The 23662-nt window shown below is 40.5% G+C and overlaps 2 protein-coding genes and 1 long non-coding RNA gene across 9 annotated transcripts in view; 2 read left to right on the top strand and 1 right to left on the bottom strand.

Annotated features, from left to right (window-relative positions):
• Nucleotides 1–7369, bottom strand: part of USP16 (ubiquitin specific peptidase 16) — a 30906-nt gene extending 23537 nt beyond the window's left edge. For 2 of the 7 annotated variants that reach the window (XM_068546947.1, XM_068546949.1), the window contains exons 1-2: nucleotides 3988–4070; nucleotides 561–662 (exon numbers count right to left, since the gene is read on the bottom strand). In XM_068546947.1, coding sequence (XP_068403048.1) covers nucleotides 561–621 — 61 coding nt within the window. In that variant the 5' untranslated portion in view covers nucleotides 622–662; nucleotides 3988–4070. Of the gene's footprint in view, nucleotides 1–62; nucleotides 116–560; nucleotides 663–3987; nucleotides 4091–7128 lie in introns of those variants that run through there. The other 5 variants (XM_068546948.1, XM_068546953.1, XM_068546952.1 and 2 more) reach the window with 5 other exon arrangements.
• LOC137766031 (uncharacterized) lies at nucleotides 4152–6687 on the top strand. The gene is made up of 2 exons (XR_011074263.1): nucleotides 4152–4252; nucleotides 6439–6687. It is a non-coding gene; the product is annotated as an uncharacterized lncRNA (long non-coding RNA).
• A 30-nt stretch (nucleotides 7370–7399) lies between the features above and the next one.
• On the top strand, nucleotides 7400–19304 carry RWDD2B (RWD domain containing 2B). The gene is made up of 6 exons (XM_068546955.1): nucleotides 7400–7554; nucleotides 12039–12213; nucleotides 17207–17433; nucleotides 17550–17617; nucleotides 17743–18105; nucleotides 18679–19304. Exons 3-6 carry the CDS (start codon nucleotides 17227–17229, stop codon nucleotides 18911–18913), a joined length of 873 nt encoding a protein of 290 aa, XP_068403056.1. The 5' UTR covers nucleotides 7400–7554; nucleotides 12039–12213; nucleotides 17207–17226; the 3' UTR covers nucleotides 18914–19304.
• Nucleotides 19305–23662: the final 4358 nt, after the last annotated feature.

Here is a 23662-nt window from a genome sequence, read left to right as displayed (position 1 = left end):
AAAAAAGAAAATACTCTCTTTCAACTAGCAAATCAGGAAAGATTTTTACAAATGATACTAACCTGTGTCAATAAAGGTTCAGAGAAATGGGCACTTTGTTATGCTGCAAGGGGGCCTGTAAATTAGTAAAACATTTCTGAAGGGCAATTTGGCAATAGATCCAAAAGAGCCTTGAACATATTTATACCATTTTATTCAGCAATTCTAATTCTAGGATCTGTACCAAGAAGATAACCAGATGTGCACAGTTTTAGCTATAAAAATGCTTACTATGACTCTATTCATAACACTGAAAAGTTAAAGATTTATCTACATTTGTAACAGTAGGGGATTACCTAAATAAATTATGAAATGTGCAACCATGGTCTTTTACATCAATGGAATAAACATCACGCCATTAAAAATGTTGTGCAGACTATTAAATGACATGTCTATACAAAGATTAAGTTAAAATGCAAATTACAGAATAATGTACACTTTGATCCCATTTTTACATATTAAAATAGATGTCCATTTAGGGATACAAACAGTACTTTAAAGATTTAGTTGGTGAAATATACCTAAAGATTCAGAAGAATCATCAATTGGAACAGTTTTTCCCTTTGTCCGTTTCTTTCCCATGTTGGCACTTTATGGATTACTTACTGACACAAAATAACAATCTAGAAAACAAGATAAAGTTAGCTTGACAAAAAAAAAAGTATGTTTTACAGTTCTCTCGGAGACAGTTACATAGCTAAACCACATAATCTTGTGTGTCTATTAAGTTACAAAAACCATTCACATGTATCATCCAGTTTTCAGTGAGAACCCTGAAGTAGAGTATTACCTCTGTTTTTCATAGCCTAGGAAACTGATTCTTAGTAAGGTTAAAAGGTTTTCAACAAATGTAAAGGTCAGGAGAGAACCTACACCTTCTTACACAGATCTTGAAAAGTCTCAGCCCCTTATATTATTAGGAATTCAACTTCTCACTAGATAAATGTGGAATGGTGGTGGCACTTTGAAACAAGATAATTTCTCGTCCTTCAAAGCCATCTTTCTTAGCTCCTGCAGGGAATGCAATTTGATTGATATTTCTCAAAGAAAATTAAAAATAATTCTGAAAACAATCTCCTAGAGGGAGTTAGAAAATTCACAAAATAATTCAAAGCCAAATATAAAAAGTGACACACGGTTCTGCATTTTTCCACACCAGGATTTCCTATGGATGTTAGCTGAAAATTGATTACATATGCATTCTCAACCATTTACATTATATTCTTGACAAAATCAGTTTGGACTACTATGATAAATCTAGTTCATATCAAATCACCTCCTTAGTCAACAATTAAAAATTAGAAAACATGAAAAATACTGAAAGTACATACAGGTCTACCTAATAGCGATTATGAAAAGTATATTTTACATACATTAGAATAACTTAGTGTCAAAATCACTTAAATGACTAAAATAATTATTTTACCTGGGATGCTTATTAAAATTCTGATTGCATAAATGGAAAGTAGGACCTGGGACATACGTTTTTAAAACACTTCCCAATTAATTCTGATACTTAGCTGTCATCTTGCTCTGGCTTGGAGTATTAGAAGTACTCCTCCTTTAGCTCTTAATGGGTTAGGGTAACTAAAGGTAATTCCAAAAGGTTTGTATGAAGAATGAGTGGCAAATTAAATAACTGTTAACCTTTTCAAAGATAATATAAAACGTAACAGTTTCATGTTTACAAAATAAATGAATTAACTACTAACAAAAGAACACAACTATATGGGTATATATAAAATGAGGGTATATTTTATGTAATTTTCTCACCCCAAAATAATATTTAACATAATTTATCTTATCTAGAATTGCAGATTTTAGGGGAAAAAAACAGCATCCAAGTTCTTGCCTCCAATCCAACTCCCTCTAATCTGTGCTGCATTCCAGTACCAGACATATCTTCCAATTTTCGTCGTATCACTCTCTTGATTCAAAGTATTTAACAGTTTTTCAACCCACCCTCCTATGCTGGGCACTCATGGTCCCTTATAAATTGTCCCCACCGCTGTGGTAATCCTGACTCTCATTACTTCTCAACAAAGAACCACTAACGTTTGATCATATAGTGCTTTTGATCTTCAAAGCCTTTTCATAAGTATTATCTCATTTGATTTTCACAAAACCCTTTAAATGGAGCATTTCGCTAAAGAAGGCGACTCAAGCAAAACGATGAAAGATCACAGGGTGGCAGAGATGGAACTAAAACGCCGATATTTTGGTTCCAAGACAGAATCAAGCCAGTCTCTTCGGTATCCTCCACTCCAAAACACCCTGCCCCTACCTCTAAGCCTTTGATCTCCAGATAGGAGTTCTCTCCATCTATCCAAATCTTCCCAATTTCTCCAAGATTTCCATTTCAATGGAGCCTTAGGCAACCATTCTACTCTAAATGAACCACTCAACTCTACTTCCCCAGCTAGTGTGCACTATTCATCTTGTACCCTAATCAGATACATAAGTGGGCTGCTTCTTAAATCTTTAACCTGAACATGTGTTATTTCTCTATCTGGAATCTGAACTTCTAGGAGCAAGAAATGGTTTTCGGCATTACTTCTGAACCGCCTATAGCATTTAGCATAGTGTTAGTACATAGTAGGTCAAGAAATACTTCTTGCATTGAAATAGAAAAAGAGAATAGTACCTGAGGCATTAAGGATGATTAGGTGCAAAGGTAGGTACATAAGAATGAAGCACACAAGTTCCGGTGAAAAAGAGAAAGGTAAAGAATGAAGAAATCTTCAATAGTGAAGACAGCACTAGCAAATCTGGTTTGAGGACTGCAGTAGCCCAGACTCCAAAGTAAAACTTAAAAGACGAACTGTAATTGCTGCAGGCAGAGGACAGTAAGGGGGTTGCTTCAATGATGTGGAAAGAGCTCCAATAATTTTTTTTAAATTTATTTTATTTTTATTTTTTGGCTGTGTTGGGTATTCGTTGCTGTGTGCGGGCTTTCTCTAGTTGTGGCGTGCGGGGACTACTTTTCGTTGTGGTGCGCGGGCTTCTCATTGCAGTGGCTTCTCTCGTTGCGGAGCACGGGCTCTAGGTGCGCGGGCTTCAGTAGTTGTGGCACGTGGGCTCAGTAGTTGTGGCTCGCGGGCTCTAGAGCGCAGGCTCAGTAGCTGTGGTGCACCGGCTTAGTTGCTCCGCGGCATGTAGGATCTTCCCAGACCAGGGCTCGAACCCACGTCCCCTGCATTGGCAGGCGGATTCTTAACCACTGCGCCACCAGGGAAGACCCTCCAATAAATTTTTGACAACTATAAAGGGCATCTAATGAGTCGTTGAGAAGAGAGTACTGTGAGTACCATCAGCTATAAAACATCAATATATCTATAAAATTTTTCAGACAAGTCTTCAGATGAGCGTTACTTTTTGCAGGACTCCACACAAAATTGAAATCATAGCCGGTTTTGCCGGCTCTCATATTATCCAGTTCCCTTCCCTCTCTGCCCTCCCAGTCTTCCCATGCCTGCTCGGTTCCGTTAAAAATGCGTTTGGGAAACTTTGCAAGACTAGAACACGGCTTTCAAGTTTTGAGTAGATTTATCCTACCCTGGGAGCACTGATTTGGTTAGGTGACAAATGCTGCCTATCCTACTAACCACCACACGGACGCGGCAGCAAACTCAGCCCCAACCCATAGGGTGCCCCTAGCCGCGCGGCGCCCGCCACACCTCCCCTTCCCTTCCAAACTGCTCCGCACCCACGGGGGGACCTCGGGGTCCACCGGGTCGCGGAGGGCGCCAGCACCAACAACTCATTGGTCAGCTCCTGGAACTGACAGGACATGACGCCAATGAGAACGCGGTACCGGGCCGAGGCCAGGGAACGTGCTTAAGGACGAGGGCCTTCGAGAGGAGAACGAAGTCGGGCAGGAAATTCGGACTCCCGGCGCGCAGGAAGTCGTGCGAGTGATGACTGCGAGGCAGTGGGAGCAGAACTCACCCACGGCGACAGCGCCCATAACTGCATCCCCTAATGGGCCCTCGGGCTGGTCAGCCTGCTCCGTCTTCCTCCCGGTGACGAATTGAAAGCGACAGAGCGGAAGCCAGCGCGACCCCTAGAAAGCAACAACTTCCGCTATGCAGCATTATGGGAAGTGGCTTTGGCCCCAGGGTCCGGCGGCACTGACGCCAGTCAATCAGCGCCTGCGCGGGGCTCACACCGGACGTCTGAACGCGGCAGTCCCTGGAAGCTTGGCTGTCAATGAGTAATTCCCGCTCGCGTGTGGCTATGGGGTTATTGAAATACTTCTAAAGTGTGGGTACCTGGTGGTGGTCAGACATTTGGAGTCTCCAGGATAGTTACCTTACTCAAACTCATCGCATCTGAAGGCTGGCTAAGAGGGGGACATTTAAAGTTCACGCATTTTTCCCTAATTCTGTCCAGTCGATTTCTAAAGTTGAGTATGTAAATAGTCTTTAACTAACCTTGCCGACACAGGGTAAAATTTACAAATATTTACTGTTTACTCGTTAGAAATAGGTAAGTGCCAAGCCCTCTGTAAAGTGAAAGAAACATGGGCCTCATCGCCCTGGACTATTGTCTTATGCAGAAGACACAATAATTGCTAGGAAAAAAAGATGCAGGTGCCAACAGAAAAGCAGGCAAGGGATATAAACAGGTAATTCACAATAAAAGAGCATGATGTGAAGAAATATTCATCCTTATTAGTAATCTGATAAAACTAGGTTAAGAAAGTGGCATCCTAGGGACTTCCTTGGTGGCACAGTGGTTAAGAATCCGCCTGCCAATGCAGGGGACACGGGTTCGAGCCCTGGTCTGGGAGGATCCTACATGCCGCAAAGCAACTAAGCCCGTGCGCCACAACTACTGAGCCTGCGCTCTAGAACCTGCGAGCCACAACTACTGAGCCTGCGCTCTAGAACCTGCGAGCCACACGTACCTAGAGCCCGTGCTCCACAAGAGAAGCCACTGCAATGAGAAGCCCACACACTGAAACGAAGAGTAGCCCCAGCTTGTTGCAACTAGAGAAAGCCCGCGCGCATCAAGAAGACCCAACACAACCAAAAATAAATAAGTAAATAAATAAAAAGAAAGTGGCATCCTAATCTGTCCAATCGGCCAGAGTAACGATGGTTAAATCTGGGGGGAAACTGGCTCTCCTGCTCTTTACTGCTGATATAATTTAAGTTTTCTTCATTCAGCACATAGGCTTTTTTTTTTTTTTTCTATTCTAAAACAGCCTTAGGGCCATTGTACCACCTGCTTCCTCTTCCTAGAATGCTGTTCCCTTTTGATCTTATTCTAATTTTGTTCACACTTTAAAAGTCACTTCCTCACAAAGAAATTGGCTGAGCAATCTAGGAAACATAGCTACCCGATCACTCACATCACCTTATTTTACTTCTCCACCCAGCAATTATCACTATCTGGTATTTTTCTTTCATAGTTACCTACATTTACCTCCTCCCCCAGCCTATCCCCTTGCCTCCATAGATACACAGAAACAAGCAAATATAAGCTCTTTGAGAAATGGGACATCTTTGTCTTGTTCATGGCTGTATCTCTAGTACCTGGAAGTGTTTGGAACACAGTGCTTAATAAATACTTATTGAAGAAATATAGTCATGAGAAATGCTTGTACAAGAATGTTCATAGCAGCCTTATTCATAATAGTCCAAAAACTGCAAACAGCCCACATCTCCATCAAGAGGAATGGAAGAACTGTGGTATAGTCACAGTGGAATACAACTAAGCAAAAAAAAAAGAAGTTACTGATACACACAAAAACATGGATGACTCTTTAAACTATACTGAAAGAAGCCTTACACAAATGTACCTACTGTGTAATTCCATCCATATGAAATTTTGGAACAGGCAAAACTAATTGTGGTGGGAAAAAAAATCAAGAGTAGTGGTTGCCTCTTGGGTTGGGTGGGGACTGACTGGGAGGAGCATTTAGGAACTTTCTGGGGTGCTGGTAATGTTCTATATCTTAACAGGATTTGAGTTACAAAGGTGTTTGCATTTGTCTAAACTCAGCAAATATACATTTAAGATGTTCATTTCATTTTTACTTCAAAAAAAACCTGATCGGGATAGAGTAGGATAATCAAATAGCTCAGAAACCCCATTAGGGGATTGTAGATAAAGAGGGAACTTTAGGGGGCTTTGGGAGACCACAGTAAGTTAATGATCACTCAAGAATGCAGGTTTGCCTAACCACAAAACCATGCAACAAAAGAATGAGGCATGCCTCAAAACAATAAAACAATGGTAGCATGAGACCCACATCCTGCCCAGTGAGCTCAGTAAGTTAATGACCCCTAGGACATGCTCTCTGAACACATAAAAAACAATAATTTATGGAAAGGTGACACTTCAAAGTGAAAGACCCTCATTGTACTGAGACCTGAAATAATTTTTCCACAGTGCCATGACAGTCCCAGCTTGACCATGTAGGGACAAGAAAAACTCCCCTGCCCAACCTGGAGGAGGAGCTGATGATGGAAACATGACATCTACTCAAGAATGAGGAAGAAGCTGGTCTTTTCCCCCTCCCCACTTTTCCTTTGATTATAAAAATGTAACCCACGAAGTACTCGGGGCAGCACAACGCTCGCCTGCCCGCCTGTAAGCCTCACAAACGTCCTATTCTAATAAATCACTTCTTATCCATCACTTTGCCTCTGGCTGAACTCTTTCTGCTCTGAGACATAAAGGAGCAGAGCTCCTGGGAGCGCCCCCCCCCCAAAAAAAAACGCCACCTAGCAGTTTCAATAGTACCTGACATCAATGGATATCAGTTTACAAATCTTATAAATTTATGAGATTTCTACAATGAATATGTAACGTAAAGGAAAAAGTGCATTGTGTATATTTAGTTCGTGAGGAAAAACATTTTTAATTACTCTCGTGTTGGAGTCGCGTTCAAACTGTCCTTTTATTAGCCGGGACAAATTTCTGTGCATGCACAGGGTCCTTCCTAAGGTCGCCAAGGCCAGCATCCACGCTCACCTGTTCCTATTGCCTTGCTACTCGGCGTCCTTCAGGGACCAGGAGGATCGTTACTGATTGGGAAGATCTTAGGAATGCAGAAAGTGGGACCCCACCACTACCTACCGAATCCCGATCTGCATTATATCAAGATCCTCGAAAGATTCCGCTGCGAGTTCAAATTTGAGGAGTGTTATTTTAATGGACCATTTCCTGACTCAGGAAACTTGCCGGCTATGCGTCTCACTGACAGTGGCAGCAGCTGGGAAACGCCAATCCGGTAGAACAAAAACTGCGCGACCGAGAAGAAGGAAGCTGGGCCCAGGAATCCCACCGGTCTCTGCTCGGGCTTCCGGGATGAGCGGGCCTGCGAGTGCGCATGCGCCAGCCTGGAGGACTCGGTCTCACTTTCCCAGGCTGCCGGGCCAGAGCGGTTTGTAGACTTCCGGTTGCCTAGCCCTAGAATTCTGAGGCTCCCTCCGGATGAGAATTGAGCTGTCCGTACTGCCGGGAAACTCGGGGTTACAGCACCGAGGGGGTCCATGGCTCGAGGTGAGTCCTTGTCCACTGGTGCTCAGCGGGATTAGGGTGGTCCGTCGCTGCAGCGGCCCCTTCCACGTCCCGGGAACTTGGCGACCTGGTGGCACCGCCTTCCCACGACCTTCTCACCGCTCATTGGTTAGAGCTGGCTTCGGGGTTTCCTGGCCCCGCCCATTCCTTTACCCTCCCCGCACCCCCACCCCAACCCTCACCCTCACCCCCACCCCCACCCCCACCCCCAGCCTGGTCAGTCGTTAGGGGCGAGGGCCCCTGCGAGTCTGGCTTCGGTAGTGGCCCTGGCAACTTTCTGAGACGGTTAGGAGTCGGGCAGCGAGACGCGCTCCGCCCTTAAAAAAAAAAAAAACTTAGGGGGGGAAAAAGGATTCCGCTCAGGAAACTCAAGATTCATTCTGCGTTCTTACAGCATTCATTAAAATCTCGAGTCAGAAAATTCTCATAAGGGTGTTTCTGGGACTGAAATCTCATCTACGAAAATAATTTGACAAATCACTTACTTGTGACATCACTGTAGTTGTCCACCCGTAGGTCTATTAGTCCCACACTTTGCTGGTTCCATTTCATCTTCCAGACCTCCAAACTCAATGAGGCCTCCTCCCAAATTCACTCACTCCCTGACTGAGTAAACAAACGTGCCTTTAAATAAATGTCGATTACTCCCCAAATTATATCTTCAGCCGGATCTCATAGCTGGACATCTCTGCTTAATAGGTGTCCTGATAGGCACTTCATTACCTAGTATGTCTAAAACCAAACTTCACATTTCCATCATCTTCCCCATCTAAGTAAATGGCAGATCCATTCTTCCAGTTTCTTAAAGCCTTGGAGTTATTCTTGCAGCTCACATATAATTCATCAATAATCCTATTGGTTCTATACTAAATCTATGTCCAGAACATGAACAGTTGCTTACCACCTCCATCGCCATACCTTAATCCAAGCCACCATCACCTCTCCTCCTATCATTGTGGTGCCTAACCTGGTCACCCTGCTTCCATCCTTGTTCCCCTACCCTCTTCCCGGCAGTGAGTGCGGGCCTCTTCATAAGTTAAACCCCTCCAGTGGCCTTCCATATCAGTCAGGATAAAATCCCAAATCCTAGCCATCCCTATGAGTTCCAACATGAACTGCCCCATACTTCCTTTCTAACCTTGTGTCCTAAAACCCTTGCCCTGGCTCATTCGGCTCCAGCCACCTGGTGTAGCACCATCCTGCTTCATGGACCTTGGACATGCTGTTCCTTTTGCCTGGAAAACTTTTTGCCCAGTTAAACACATGGCTTTCTTCTTCAGTGCCTTCAGGTCTCTTCCCTGCATCACCTTAGCAGAGAGGCTGTCCCTGGCCACCCCGTGTAAAATTCAACCACCCACCCTGCAACTTGAGCCTTACCTTCCTTATCTTCTTCATAACCGTTATTCACTGGACATACATATATGTGTGGGTTTTGTTGTCATGGTCTTCTCCCACTAGATTAAATCTCTGAGAGCGGAGTTTTTTTGTTACGTTTGTCCATTAGAGTCTTAGTGTTTGACAACACAATAGGTGCTCAAGAAACATTTGTTGAATGAATATAATAATAATAGCAAGTACTTTATGGCACTTAATCTGTTACCAGGCACTACTTTAAGCACTTTCCACACATCCTCATTTAATCCTCACAGCCACCCTGTCATTCCCATTCTGGAGATGGGGAGACTGAGGCACAGAAAATTAAGCCACCTGCCTAAGGTCACACAGTTGGTAATTGGCAGAGCCAGGAGTTGCACCTTGGCTGTCTGGTAACAGAGTACATACTTGAACCACTATGATAAAAAAACCAAAGTAAATTCACCTTCTCTAATAACCATGTAACAAGTTGTTTCCTAGTTTCCTCAACTCCAACACGACTAGAAAAGATACGGAATTCCAATAATCCAGGAATTTTAAATATTTATGAAGATATTTTTAATAACTGAGCAAATGCTTAATTAAGTTAGGATGTCAAGTGAAAATAGTAGGATATAAAAATATACAAAGTCACTAGAGAGTAAAGCAAACATTATATTTAAAGGAGGGAGGCATGTGCAGTTCTAACTGTGTAGAGAAGAGCAAATATCATTAGGTCTGGAAAAAATGTTTGAGGGTCAGAAAGGTTTGGGATACTGTGCATACTAAACCCTCTTGTTAGAAATTCATGGTGCATGTTGGCATCTAACAATAAAGACTCTGAGAAATCACACACAAAAAGTGTGCCATATAATTTATTGTCCTAGACTTCTTGGTGATCCAGTGGTTAAGACTCCATGCTTCCAATGCAGGGGGCACAGATTCAATCCCTGGTTGGGGAAGTTCCACATGCAGCGAGGTATGGCCAAAAAAAAAAAAAAGTTTATTGTACAAATGGGGTCACTTTTGTCTAGGATAAATACTAAACCAGTCAGGACAAGAAGATGACCCATGGTCACCCTAAAGAAACCTATTGAGCTTTGTGTCATTCAGCATTTCAAGAACTTATTTAAGCACACAATGCTTTATGTATTTTTTTTTCCCAGCATGGCATTGACACCCTGGTAAGGCGTTTTAAGGACATGAGTTGAGAACCACTGGGATTGGGAATGATTAGGTGGTGTTGGCATTGGTTTATACTCTGATCTGTGGAGACTGCCTATCGTATACATGACGTTATTTTCATATTTTCCTGATTCGTGTCCAGTTAATCCTAGTGAAGTTAACACCCCACCACATTAATCATTCCCATAATCTTTGGTGTGTTTTTGACAGGACCCATTGCAGCTACTGACCTGACACCTCTGAGTAGTTTGCATTTCTTTTTAAGTGGAAGAACTTTTTTTGCTCTTTAAAAGTACCATAGAGTGAACTAGCTAAATTGTTGGCCAAATACCATTTTCTGATGTTAAAGAAATGACCCAACTATATTGGATGAAATAAAGAAGACTTGAATAAATAGAGAGACATGTTCTCAGAGGGCTTATAATGGATCATGCAAGGCACCCTTTGGGAAGTAGATCCGCTCTCAATACGCTGGCATTTTGTGATGCTGTGTCTTTGAAACTAACAGCCAGATGGTGAACTGGGATAAATTCTCTCTGTTACTGACCAGGGATCTTGGCCTCCTTAATCAACAGAAATTGATAAGAGGCCAGACAAGAAATTCAGGCAGGGCTTTATTGGAACCCCTGCTGCAGCAGGAGGGAGCGAAAACAAGTAACAAGTTCCCTTGCTCACTCCGGGGGCAGGGGTAGCTGTTTCCTTATATGGGGTGAGGATAGCGGTGGGTCCAGGGGTCGGGGTGGTCTGCCCACCCCATTGGTGGTGCTGTGTGGGTTTTTGGTCTTTTTGTATGTTGTTCATAATTTGCCCCAGTTGCGCCTGCATGTAGTCATTTTTAGTCCCTTATAGTTTCTTTGTATTTTTTTGCTCGAGGAGACATTTGTCCGCATGCAAGCACTGCAGCAAAAGGTCCCAGGTCCCAGCCTGTCTCAACTCTATTGGGTAGCTGTCAGGGTCATCAGCCAGTATGCCTTTCCCCCCGGGAACCTAACACACCTCCACCCCATTCTCCCAGACCACAACACTGTTGCCCAATCACCGATTATGTGAACTTTTCCCTAATAGATAGTTGGCGCCCTCTTGCTTGTCTCAGTATACTTCTATTAGACACTGCATACAATCAGTATAATGACAATGTGGAGTGTGAATTGATGGTTGATGGAGAGATATTAGAGGCGGAGGCCAGGTAAGGGGAGTCATGGTTCTGGAAGGAAATAGATACACACTCAACTTTGAAACTTTGAATAGGCTGTTTAATAAAGGGGCTATTTACAGAGGTGTGGCCAGGTTTAAAGGAACCATGACTATCCCTAGGCTGTAAGTTCTGCTGGAGCTAAAGAAGAAGGGCTGCCTGCAGAAGCTTGGTCATAGAGGGTCACAGCCATTGTCAGAATACCACCAAAGCAGGGAAGGAGTAGTGAGGAAATACTCTAGCCTCTTTCTCCTCCCATCCTCCCACTTCCTGCCAGAGCATTGGCTGAACCCAACCACAAGAAAGGCAGAAGACTTGGGTGCTATAGGCTATAGAGGTCAGCTGTGCAGAGTCCAGGGCAGGGAAAAGAAGGACCAAGAATGAATTTAGAGGATAATCAGAAAGTACCCAGCACAAGAAGAAATATTCCAAATGATGAGTCCCTGAATTAGACCTTGGTAGTTGGGCTTGTGAAGAAGGGACAGGTTCAGGCCTATGCTGTTTTTCTTGTGCTTTCCTGCCTTGCACACCTGTTCTCTCTCCCCACTATGCCTCCTCCTCCCTTGTCTAAGTCTTACCCTTCCTTCAAGGCTCAACTCATATCCTGCTGCCTTCCTCAAATCTTTCCTGATGACCTATTTCATTGATTATGCTCTCATCTTAATCCTCATGATAATACCTATACTGGTCATTTAACACTTGGCCTGTTTACCTTCTTTGTTCTATATTTTATTAGATATAAGTCCTGATCTTCGAACTAAATAGAAAGTTCCAAGAAGGAATGAAGGATGAAACTCTACATATAGTAGCTGCTCAATAAACCTTTACCAACGATTAAAAGGAATTCCATGAAGGCACCACTAGCTGAAATAATGGTGTTTGATTTCACGGAGTAAATTCTTATTGAGAAGGTAAGCCATGTTTGCCTCTGCAACAGTGGGATTGAGCTCTTCTTCTCCATTCGGAAGAGTAACCCTTATTTTTTTTCTGGTGAATTTAGAAGTACTACATGCTAATCATAAAACATCAAACAATATAGAAGCACACAAATTAAAAAGTGAAAATCCTTCTCTTCTTCCCTCTACCCACATTTAGCCAACTGTTAATAGTTCGGTGACTTCTCTTTGTGATTTTTTTTCAAATATGTGTGATGGTATAAGAATGAATAGTAATATCATTATTTATTGATTAAGATTATTTATATTGCTCTACAATCTACTATTTTAGGTAACCATATAAAATGAACATCAATGTTAATATCCATTTTTTAAATTATAATATTCTACTGTTTGGGTATACAGGCATACCTCATTTTATTGCACTTTGCAGATACTGTGTTTTTTACAAATTGAAGGTTTGTGGCAACCGTTGAGCACATCTATTGGTGCCATTTTTCCAACAGCATTTGCTCACTTTGTGTCTCTCTGTCATATTTGGATTGGTATCCAGAAATCCAAGGGTACCAACCAGAAAAAAGAAAGAAAAATTTAAGCCCTAACAAAAGCCTGCTCTATCTAATAAGGTATCAAGAAAAGTACAGTCTAGCAAGACAGAAAACATTTAAATAATAAATACTGTATACTAGGCAAATCCCACGAAAACACTGTGGCCTCTCCCCTACTAACACCAGCAAAGGGAGCCTAGATTCCATCTTCACTGAGCTGTAATAAGCACGTAATGCCCACCCCTTGTCAGAAAGGTGCCAAAATGTCTGAGTTGGGACCCAGGACTTTCTTCCCTGCTAGGCAGTAACAAGGACTGCACTACAGTGTCAGTGTCAGCCCCATGTCAGGTCCATGTCAGACCACATGAAGAGTTTGTACGTCCACGTGATGCAGCAATAACAAGGGACCCTCTTTTATCCTTCTGGGGTGTTGTCAGAGAGGTCTAGTGGAAAGTCAGAGCTCTCAACACCACCTACCATTTACAAAGCCACCCCTAACCCTGGTGTTAGTGGAGGCCACCTGGGGAGCAATAATGAGGCACTCCTATCACTCCCAGCCAGGGAGGTATCCTTAGAGGCCTACAGTGGCACTAGAACGCCCATCCTCACCCAGCAGTAATGAAGAACTCTCTCCACTCCCCCACTCACCTTAGATGTCAATAAAATCTGAGTAGGGAACCTGGACTTCTTTCACACTTGGTAGTAATGAAGCAGCACCCACCTCTTCCCCTCCTGAAGCATTATCAGAAAAAGCGTGCTAAAATGGACGATTTAAATAATACCCAGAGTCTCCTAATACCCCAAGTGTCCAAGCTTCAATCAAAATCGCTCATCATACCAAGGACAATGACAATCTCAAACTAAATGAAAAAAGAAAATCAATAGATGCCAATACCAGAATGACAGAGATGGGAGACTTATCTGACAAAGATTTTAAAACCCCTATCATAAAAGTTTTCAACAAGCAATTACAAACACACTTGAAGCAAATGAAAAAAATAGAGTCTCAGTAGAGAAACAGAAGATATAAAGAAGAACTAAAAAGAAATGTTAGAAATGAAAAATACAACAACCAAAGTTAAAAACGCAGTAGATAGAATCAACACCAGAAGGAAAGGAGCAAAGGAAAGAATCAGCAAACTGGAAGTTACAACAAAAATTACCCAATCTGAATAACAGAGAGAAAATAGACCAAAAATAAATAGAGTTTTAGGGACATGTGAGACTATAACAAAAGATCTGACAGTCATGTCATCCCAGAAGGAGAGGAGAAAGAGGACAGAACTGAAAATGTACTTGAAGAAATAATGGCTGAAAATTCCCCAAATTTGTCAAAAGGTATAAACAGATTCAAGAGACCAGATTAATGTGAAGCAAGATGAACCCAAAGAAATCCACATCAAGACACATCATAGTCAAACTTCCGAAAACTAAAAGAAAAAAGTCTTGAAAGCAGCAAGAGCTAAATGAACCTTAGCTATAAGGGTAAACAATTCAAATAAGAGAGCATTTTTCATCAGAAACTATGGAGACCAGAAGGAAGACACATAATACTGTTCAAATGCTGAAAGTAAAGAACTATCATCCCAGAATACTTATATCCAGTGAAAATATGCTTCAGGAATGAAGGAGAAATCAAAACATTCTATGATAAAGGAAAACTAAGAGAATTTGTAACTAGAAGACTTACCCTAAAAGAATGGCTAAAGTAAGTTTTCTAAACAGAAAAGAAACAATAAAGGAATTATGGAGGAAATATCATGACTGAGCAAAAATATGAATGAATAAAATGGATTTTCCTTGAGCTTTCTACATCATATTTGATGGCTGAATCAAAAATTATTACACAGTTGTTCTAAATATATGTAGAAGAAAAATTTAAGATCACTATATTATTAATAGAGGGAGGTTAAAATAAAAGTGACATAAGATTTCTGTATTTTACTGACACTGGTAAAATATGATACCAGTAGACTGTTATAATTTGTATATACATATGTGTGTAATTATATATATATAATGTTATGTATATATAATTTAGAGTAACCACTAAAAAGGCTATAAAAGGAAATACGTGGGGCTTCCCTGGTGGCGCAGTGGTTGAGAGTCTGCCTGCCAGTTCAGGGGACACGGGTTCGAGCCCTGGTCTGGGAGGATCCCACATGCCGTGGAGCAACTGGGCCCGTGAGCCACAACTGCTGAGCCTGCACATCTGGAGCCTGTGCTCCGCAACAAGAGAGGCCGCGATAGTGAGGGGCCCGCGCACTGCGATGAAGAGTGGCCCCCGCTCGCCGCAACTAGAGTAAGCCCTCGCACAGAAACGAAGACCCAACATAGCCAAAAATAAATAAATAAATTTATAAAAAAAAAAAAGAAATACATGCAAAAACATTATAGATTAACCAAAATGGAATTACAAAATGTTTTCAAAAAGGCAGGAAAAAAACCCCAAAGAAATGGAAAACAGATAGAAAACAAAATGGTTGACTTAAGACCTAACATGAATATTGCATTAAATGTAAATGTCTAAATACTATAATTAAAAGATAGAGATTGCCACACACACACACACACACACACACACACACACAGAGTTATCTCATCCAAAATGTCAGTGGTACCAATATTAAGAGATGCTGAACTAGAGTCTAATTAAAGTCTAGACTCTAGACTTTCAACAAATTCATGTTTTCTACTGCATACACACTGCTGCTTTCCAAGGTAGCTGGTGTTGACAGTACTGAGCCTGTCTGAAGTTCTGCAGCTCCCTTCCCCACCTGACCAAGCAGTTAACAGAGGGAAGAAAGCTGAAATTTGTTAGTTATAATTCATTCACCCCTTTCCATCTTCCAGAATTTTGTTGACAGCTTTTATCTATTATTTCCTCTCCCTTTGTATTTAAGAATCTGTTCCTTTACTGTAGTTTTAATGGGGGAAAAAGAGAGAGAAATAAATACATGTGCTCAGCCTTCGTGTTTTATTAGAAAGCCCCACACTTTTTCTTGCAAATGAAATTAAAATCAATTTATCAAATTCTAAAAATTTTTTTAAATCATATTTTGATTAGCAGCTTGGTAACCTTTATAACCTTGGAGTGGGGAAGACTTTTCTAACAAAGATTCAAAGTCCAGAATGTGTAAAAGAAAAGGCTGGTGAGTTTGCCACCTTACAAATAAAAACTCATGAATGGCACACACAGACACAGAACACCATAAAAAGACTATTAAGAATTTTTTTTAAAGGAGGGTACTGTGTAAAAATTTTAAACTTCCATGTAGCAACTTTCTGGAAGGCAGCCTGGCAATATCTACCAAAATTTTTAAATGCTGTACCAACCAGCCACCTGTACAAACTGATTCTTGAATATACAGTATTCACAGTTCAACATGCTTATGTGTATATATATATATATGTATATATATGTATATATATATGTACATGCACATATATATATATATATAAAAACTACCATTATAGAAGTGTTCATAATAGAAAAAATCTGGAAGCAACCCAAGTGCCCATCAGTAGATAACAAACGCAATAAATTATGACATATCTACATGAGTCAGTATGACAGTCAACCACTAGAAAGAATGAGATAGAGCAATATGTGCTGACAGTGAATAGATCTCCAAAATATATTCGGGGGGAAGAGGGATAGGAAGTAAGGAAAAAAAGATGTGTATATATGATCCCCTGTAGATACATTTTAATTATATATTTCATTCTCTACGTTTATTTACACATTATACCAACATGTGTTTTCCATATATGTATAATGCCTAAAATGTTTTCTGTTTCTGAAACACCAAAAACTCTGCCTTGGATCAGGGACTTGGACAGATAGGGGAAGCAATCACCAGCAGCAAACTGTATCTTCATTTTTTAACCTTTCTCTGCCATTTGAATTTTATAATCTTGTACTTTTTTTTAAAATGTTAACATGGGTTACTTGAGCTGTGGGATAATTAGCCTTTGTTTTCTCTTTTTCACATTCTTCTACTTTTTTTAAAAACTAACGAATATTAAGTTAAGAGGGAAAAATTAACCATCCGCATAACTAACTCTCTTATTCTTTTCATTCTAACTTTCCAAGGTAACCAATCAGAGCCTCTGTCCTTGTTATATCATTGATATGGCATTTGACTACATAATTAGTTCACTTCAATGTAATTGCTCATTGTGGCAGCTCAAGACGCCACATCAACTATCTAGAAACAGAGGAATTTGGTACCTGCTTATTATTAGAGTTTTATGGCTCTCATTGGATTGTCCCTTTCTTTGGGTCCTTAGCATATTACATCTGAAAGTAGAATAACCAGAAGGTACTCTGATTAAATTTCATATTTTATGAAGAAATCAAATTTTCAATAAGTATCCATATTCAGTAAGTACCCATATTGAGTTCTCCCAAGATTGTATAAATACTTGTAAATGTCTCTATTATCCTATCTTCCTAGAAACCTACAGATATCCAAAAATGATTGAGATTGAACAGGCAGAGGCCCAGCTCTCTGAGTTAGACCTGCTAGCCAGTATGTTCCCCGGTGTGAATGAGCTCATAGTGAATGACCAGCTGGCTTTAGCAGAACTAAAAGATTGTATTGAAAAGAGGACAATGGAAGGACGATCTTCAAAAGTTTACTTTACTATCACTATGAACCTGGACATATCTGAGGAAGCAATGGTAATTCAATTTTACTTTTGGAAGCATGTTTCATGTTTACTTTTGAAACATGTCTCAACTTAAAACAGCACTTACGGCATTTCCCCACCCCCCCCCCTTTTTTTTTTTTTAATCAGGTGATGTTTTCTCTGGCCTGTGTTCTTCCCTTTAAATACCCTGCAGTTCTGCCTGAAATTACTGTCAGGTATGGTACAGAAACTGGCCAACTCTAGAGGTCAAAACTAATCTGAGAATAAAAGCAATTCTCAAGTTTGTTTTCTGTCCCAAGAAAATTGATTTAATTTTTTAATCCCGTATCTTTTCCATCAGATCAGTATTATTAAGTAGATCCCAGCAGGCTCAGCTGAATACAGATCTGACCACATACCTACAAAAGAATTGTCTTGGAGATGTCTGTATATTGAATGCCACAGAGTGGGTTAGAGAACACGCTTCTGGCTATGTCAGCAAAGACACCACACCTTCCCCTGCTCCAGGAAGTACAGTCCAGCCAGCTGACCTCATTCTCACAAGACTCTGGATCTACAGCCATCACATCTACAACAAATGCAAAAGAAAGAACATTCTAGAGTGGGCAAAGGAGCTTTCCCTATCTGGGTTTAGCATGCCTGGGAAACCTGGTGTTGTTTGTGTGGAAGGCCCACAAAGTGCCTGTGAAGAATTCTGGTCAAGGTTGGCTTTCACGACTTTTGTATGCCTTGTCAATAATTTTAGTACTAAACACAACACTAGAGATGTGGAAATCAGTATGTATGGGCACTCAGTCTAAAACAGCACTCACATATGATCAGCATCACTCCCTTCGCCTGATACAGGGCGCAAAGAAGATGTTCTGTAGATAGATGTTAAATCGAGCCCCTGCCCAAGATGGTGTCTACTGTCCCCTCCATGTCTATGGATCTGGTTCTTCCCTCATCTTAGTGATGCTGTAAGTTGTGTGAACCCTGTGAAACAAGGGGGTTTCTAATCTTCTCATTTCTGAGAAGTCCCTTTGGGAGGTCGAGATTCAGCAATTTCCACATTTCTAAAATGCTAATACGAGGCAGTGATAATGGCAATAAGTGAGTTTGGGGGTGGGATTATAACCAGAATCATATTTGATTAAAATAAAATCCATGGGAGATAAAAGTAGATTTCTTTACTTCTAGGAAAAGGCACTGAGAAATCTGTTTTATAACTTCTATTTTCAGTGCTTTAGAATACACAACACATTTTCAAAATTTCTACTCTGAAAATTTCTTTCAGACTCAGAAAATTAAACTGGAAGAGAATTTTAATTCGCCATCGAGAAGACATTGCTTTTGATGGTACAACTGAGGAAATGGAAAGACAAAGAAAATTTTCAGTTTTTGAAGAAAAAGTATTCAGTGTTAATGGAGCCAGAGGAAACCACATGGACTTTGGTCAACTGTATCAGTTTTTAAATGGCAAAGGATGTGGGGATGTTTTCCAGATGTTCTTTGGTGTGGAAGGACAATGAGCAGAGGAGTAGTTGAAAGTGTTTTGCTGCTGTTGGTCTTTTGACTTTCTCCCCGACTCTTTCTTGAAAGATTAAGTAATTTCACTTTAGTCCCATTCTAAAATGTTAAGGGGGAAAAAGAGGAAAAGTAGTATAGCTGAAATGCATCAGTTAAAAATATTCATGATTGAATGCAGAACTGAGTTTTATAATCTTAAAATTGTTGATAGACATGTCTTGACATATAAACTACCTATTTTGAGAGAGAAGTTAATTATATTTGAGGACGATAGTGTTGGTGATAACTTGCCACTTATTCCCAATCCCCTTCCCCTTTATCTGCCTCCGCTAAGAACCTGGGAAAGTTTAATGCTCACTCTCTCCAGGCTCTCTTGCAGCTGGGGGGGGGGGGTGGGCAGGGAACCTTTGGGAAAACTTTTGCTTCCCTGATTAAAATGATAGATGCAGCTAGGGCACCTCTTCCCTCTCTTTCTGTCCAAAATACCAAAGTGATGGCTGGAGCTGCAGTAGTCCTTTCAACCACGAGGGAAGGAAGGGCCAAGAGAGCCACAGAGATGCCAGTCCTCAAGCTGTTAAACTACTGATCGAACACTAGCCGCTGCCTATCTCCAGACAGCTTATTATGAAATAAAACCAGTTTTATGTATATTTCTCTGCCTGTTACTAGCAGTTAAAAGCAAGTTTGCCAAATAGATTTTTTTCAAAGCATAAGTTTTGCATCTGCCCCAGGCATTTGATACAAAGGTAAGTGAAATTTTTCTTAAACGGAGTTTTCAGTTCATCTCTATTTTTGTATACGTATGCTCTGCCCCTGCTCCTTGGCTCACCTCACAGAAGGCTTTGAAGCACGAGCAGAGCTCAAACTTTTTAATAGGCCTCAACTATTCATCAAACTGGTAATTTAGAGCATTCGTTTTTGGAAAATTGGATTTTGACAAATTTTTCTCTCTGGAAGTGGCTTTCTGTAAATTTATTTTCAGCAAATTGACCTAGAGTCAAGTAAACACACTACCTGGATTTTGAGGCCCTCCATAAATCAGTTTCCAAAGTGTTTATTAAATATTTACTAATTGCTAGCACTCAGCTTGGTACTGTGTGTTGGGTATTCCTTGAAAAGTCAGACTTGGGTAGAGGGGTGGGCGTGGGGGGACATAATGCATTGTTTATCTTAGTAAAAAGTTGGAGGCAATGTAGGTGCCCATCACTAAGTGAATCAGTAAATACATTATGCTACGTACTATCCAAGTAAAAATCAAAAGTAATAAAGTAGAACTAACAAGGCAATGTGGATAGATCTTAAATATAAACACAAATAAGAATCCAAATGGTATTCATAGCACAGTGCCTATATTGGCTGCAAATCTTATGTGCTTCCTCAGATTCCCTCCATGCTGCCCACCTCCCCAGTGCCCTGTCAATTGCCCTGGAAATGCCAGTCCTTCCTCCGCTGCCACCACACAGCCAGCTGAACCAGCTGGTCGTTTAGTTTCTGACTCACTCCGGCCACTTCCAGATTTGGGTGAAATACCCCACAGAGCATGAGACTGACATCCCTAGAGGCCACCAAAGGGGCCAGGTGATGCACATGTTACTTTCAGCAGGACTAAATTGCTATAATTTTTTTAGTCTTTGTACATTATTTTAATAAAAAACACATTGTTATGTGTAAATATATAGATCTCAAGTGTAATATAAAAACATAGACTACAATAATGTAGCATTATAAGTTTTCTTCCCAGACAGACCTGTCAAATTTAGACATTGAACTATTAACACAGTGACCAAGAGAAGTACAGATTTTCCAACCTCATGATTAATAAATTTTTTTGGAGAGTGGATGGAAGTATTAGAAAACAGCAAATTAGGTGGTCCTGCCTACATTATATAATGTAAGAGACACAATAAAAGCTGTAAGAAACTATAATTAAATGTTAGAGGCAATATAGCTTTCTTAGACTTTTACCAATGATTATGTACTTCATATATAGACATCCTTAAATGTAAAATTGTTCAGTATGTATCTTTATTCCACAGTGACAGTTTGTCATGTATTAATCTGAAAAATATCTTGAACTGGAATCATCTATAAAGAAATAATGATAAACCCTTAAAAGAAACTTTTAGTCCCAAATCAAATCATGTTTAAAAATTAAAAGATCTGTAGAACGCAAGAGTGGGGGCAGGAAACATTGACTACATGTCCATTTTTATTTGTAAAAGTAATTCCTGTACAAACAATAGTATTATTGAGTCAAGTAAAACAAAACAAAATTTAAACATTCTAAAGTTAATCCCACAAGCCCAAATGTTCAGATTGGAGTAACAAAGTCAAAGCCAGTCCTACCATCTGCACATTAATTTGATAAACTGCATTAAAACAAACAAACAAAAAACTGCATCTGCTGCGGTGCACAACTGATGATTACTTTCGGCACTTGTATAAAAATAACTGTGGCACCGTTTTGTTTTTGGTTTTGGTTTTAGAAAGCTGTGTATCAGGGAAGCCCAACATAATGTATCATTCGTGAAATTCCATTAAAGCTACAAGGCAGCCAAGAGTTAAAGGCATACAAGGACAGGTGCACGTACATAACTTGCCAGTCCGCTGCCCCCCGAAACAATGATTACAACTACATAGTACAAACTGGGCCCACAAAAATTCTGCAAAAGGGGGTACAAGGAGCATGTGCTTCCACTTAAGCACAATCTGGCAATCTGATCCCACCGCGTGGAGTAAGGATGGAGGCTTTAATGCCTTTTGCGGACTGCTTCGAGGAACAGGGCCTGGCCAGGGAGGATTCCGGCTCATAATGAAAGGCAGGTGCCCGGCTACCTACGGAAACCGGGGTCCCGAGCGGCTCCCAAGAGCGCTGGGCCTTAACAGACACCACGGCCGTCTTCTACAACCCCGCACCTCCCCCGTGCAGGACCGCCGCACGTGCAGCTACAGAACGCAGCTGGGAGGGGCCCTAGGACGCTTCACGCATGCGCCCCGCCTTCGTCGGTGCGCCCCAGAAGCACTAGCCCGTGAGGGTCGGAGACGTGGTGAGCGCTGGGCAGTTGGGCAGGTAGCGTAACCGCAGTTGGGACAGCTGGATTCGGATCTGGTGAAAGGATTCTGGCCCTGGCATGAGTCCTGCGCTTGTCTTTCGGACGGGCTTCCTGCAGCCGTGCCAGTTGCAGCTCTGGTGCTGAGATAACGGTTTTTGTTGGGTGGTGGTGGTGGTTGTTGTTGTTTAAAACTTATCTTTTACTCTCTTGGGATTTCCCGGATGTTGCTAACAGCTGGGATGACTGGAGGAATGATGCTCTCTGGGACCTGGGTGGCACCTTCGAGGTTCAGGGTGTCTCCCGATTTTAACCAGGGAATTACTGAAATGGAGGCTTAATTTTTTTAATATTAAAAAAATTTTTATTTGGTTTTAAACGGATACATTTTTTGAAAGAAATTTAAGTAGTTTCAGAGAAGTTTAAATGACATGTGTTCTCAACAATATTGTCTTCCTGAGATAGTTTGAAGTTCTAATTTATGATTCTTTAAATAACACTAAATTTAACCCAAAATGCAATATGATAGGAAAAAGTGATTTTTTTCAGAAAGAAAATTCTTAAGTTTATTGGCCTAAAGTTCTTATTTTACCTGTTCTTTTTTAAAAATTTATTTTATTGAAGTATAGTTGACTTACAATGTTGTGTTAACTTCTACTTTACAGCAAAGTGATTCAGTTATACGTATACATACATTCTTGGAAAAAGTAATTTTTGATACACCATCACTTTTGTTCTTAAAATATTTTCAAATTAACTATTTTCAAATAGTTCCTAAATAATAATTTCCTTTGGATGACTGAATATAGGAATTTTGCTCATACAGTATGGAGGCTTAATTCCCCCCCCCCCACCCACCCCCCACCGGGGTGTTTGGCATTTTGGATTTTGTAAACTTGTTCTCTTGCTTTCCCCCGCCCCCCAAATATATGTAAATAAGTGTAAGCAATATATTTTTACTAGAAAAGATGACCATTGAGAAAATGTACACATAACTGGATATAAAACTCACCCATAATCTCCTGCCCAAGAAGACAAATTTTTGTTTTATGTTTTATTTTTTAGTATATTACTTTTGCATATGTGTATATGTTGCCTTCCTTTTTTAAACAAGTCATACTGTACATGCTGCTTTGTATCTGCCTTCTTTAATTAAACAATAGGTTGTAAACATTTCCATGACATTAAATATTTTCAAGACTGTCTTGTATTCGGTTGTCTGAGTGTACCGTAATTGATTTCAGCAGTTCACTGTTTTGATCGTGAGATCATAACATTTTTGGTTTGGTTTGGTTTGGTTTAGTTTAGTTTCAAAAACGAAGCTGCTCTGAGCATCCATTATTATCTCTTCAAGGTAGATTTCTAGAAGTGGAAATTCACTCAAACTCTGGATTTGTCTTGCCGATTGCACTTGTGAAAGGTTGAGAAATGAAAATTGCAAGACCTCTAGAATTTCCTTTGCCTTAGATTTTTACCAACACTGATTATTATTTTGCCAGTTTAATAGATGGAAAACTCTACATTGGTTTATGTTATTTTCAATTGACTTTTAGTGTGGGCTAATACTTTTTACACGAGTACTGGTCAATTTTATTTCTTCCGTGGTGAATTGCCTGTTTATGCCTTATTTATACCTAAATAAGAAGGCTTAAAATAGTTATTTGTAAGAACTTTTTTTTAACAGTAAGCATATTAACACCT

The sequence above is a fragment of the Eschrichtius robustus genome, chromosome 6, assembly GCF_028021215.1.
Source record: "Eschrichtius robustus isolate mEscRob2 chromosome 6, mEscRob2.pri, whole genome shotgun sequence".
NCBI classification, from domain to species: Eukaryota; Metazoa; Chordata; class Mammalia; order Artiodactyla; family Eschrichtiidae; genus Eschrichtius; species Eschrichtius robustus.
This window is presented reverse-complemented; position numbering and strand designations above follow the sequence as displayed.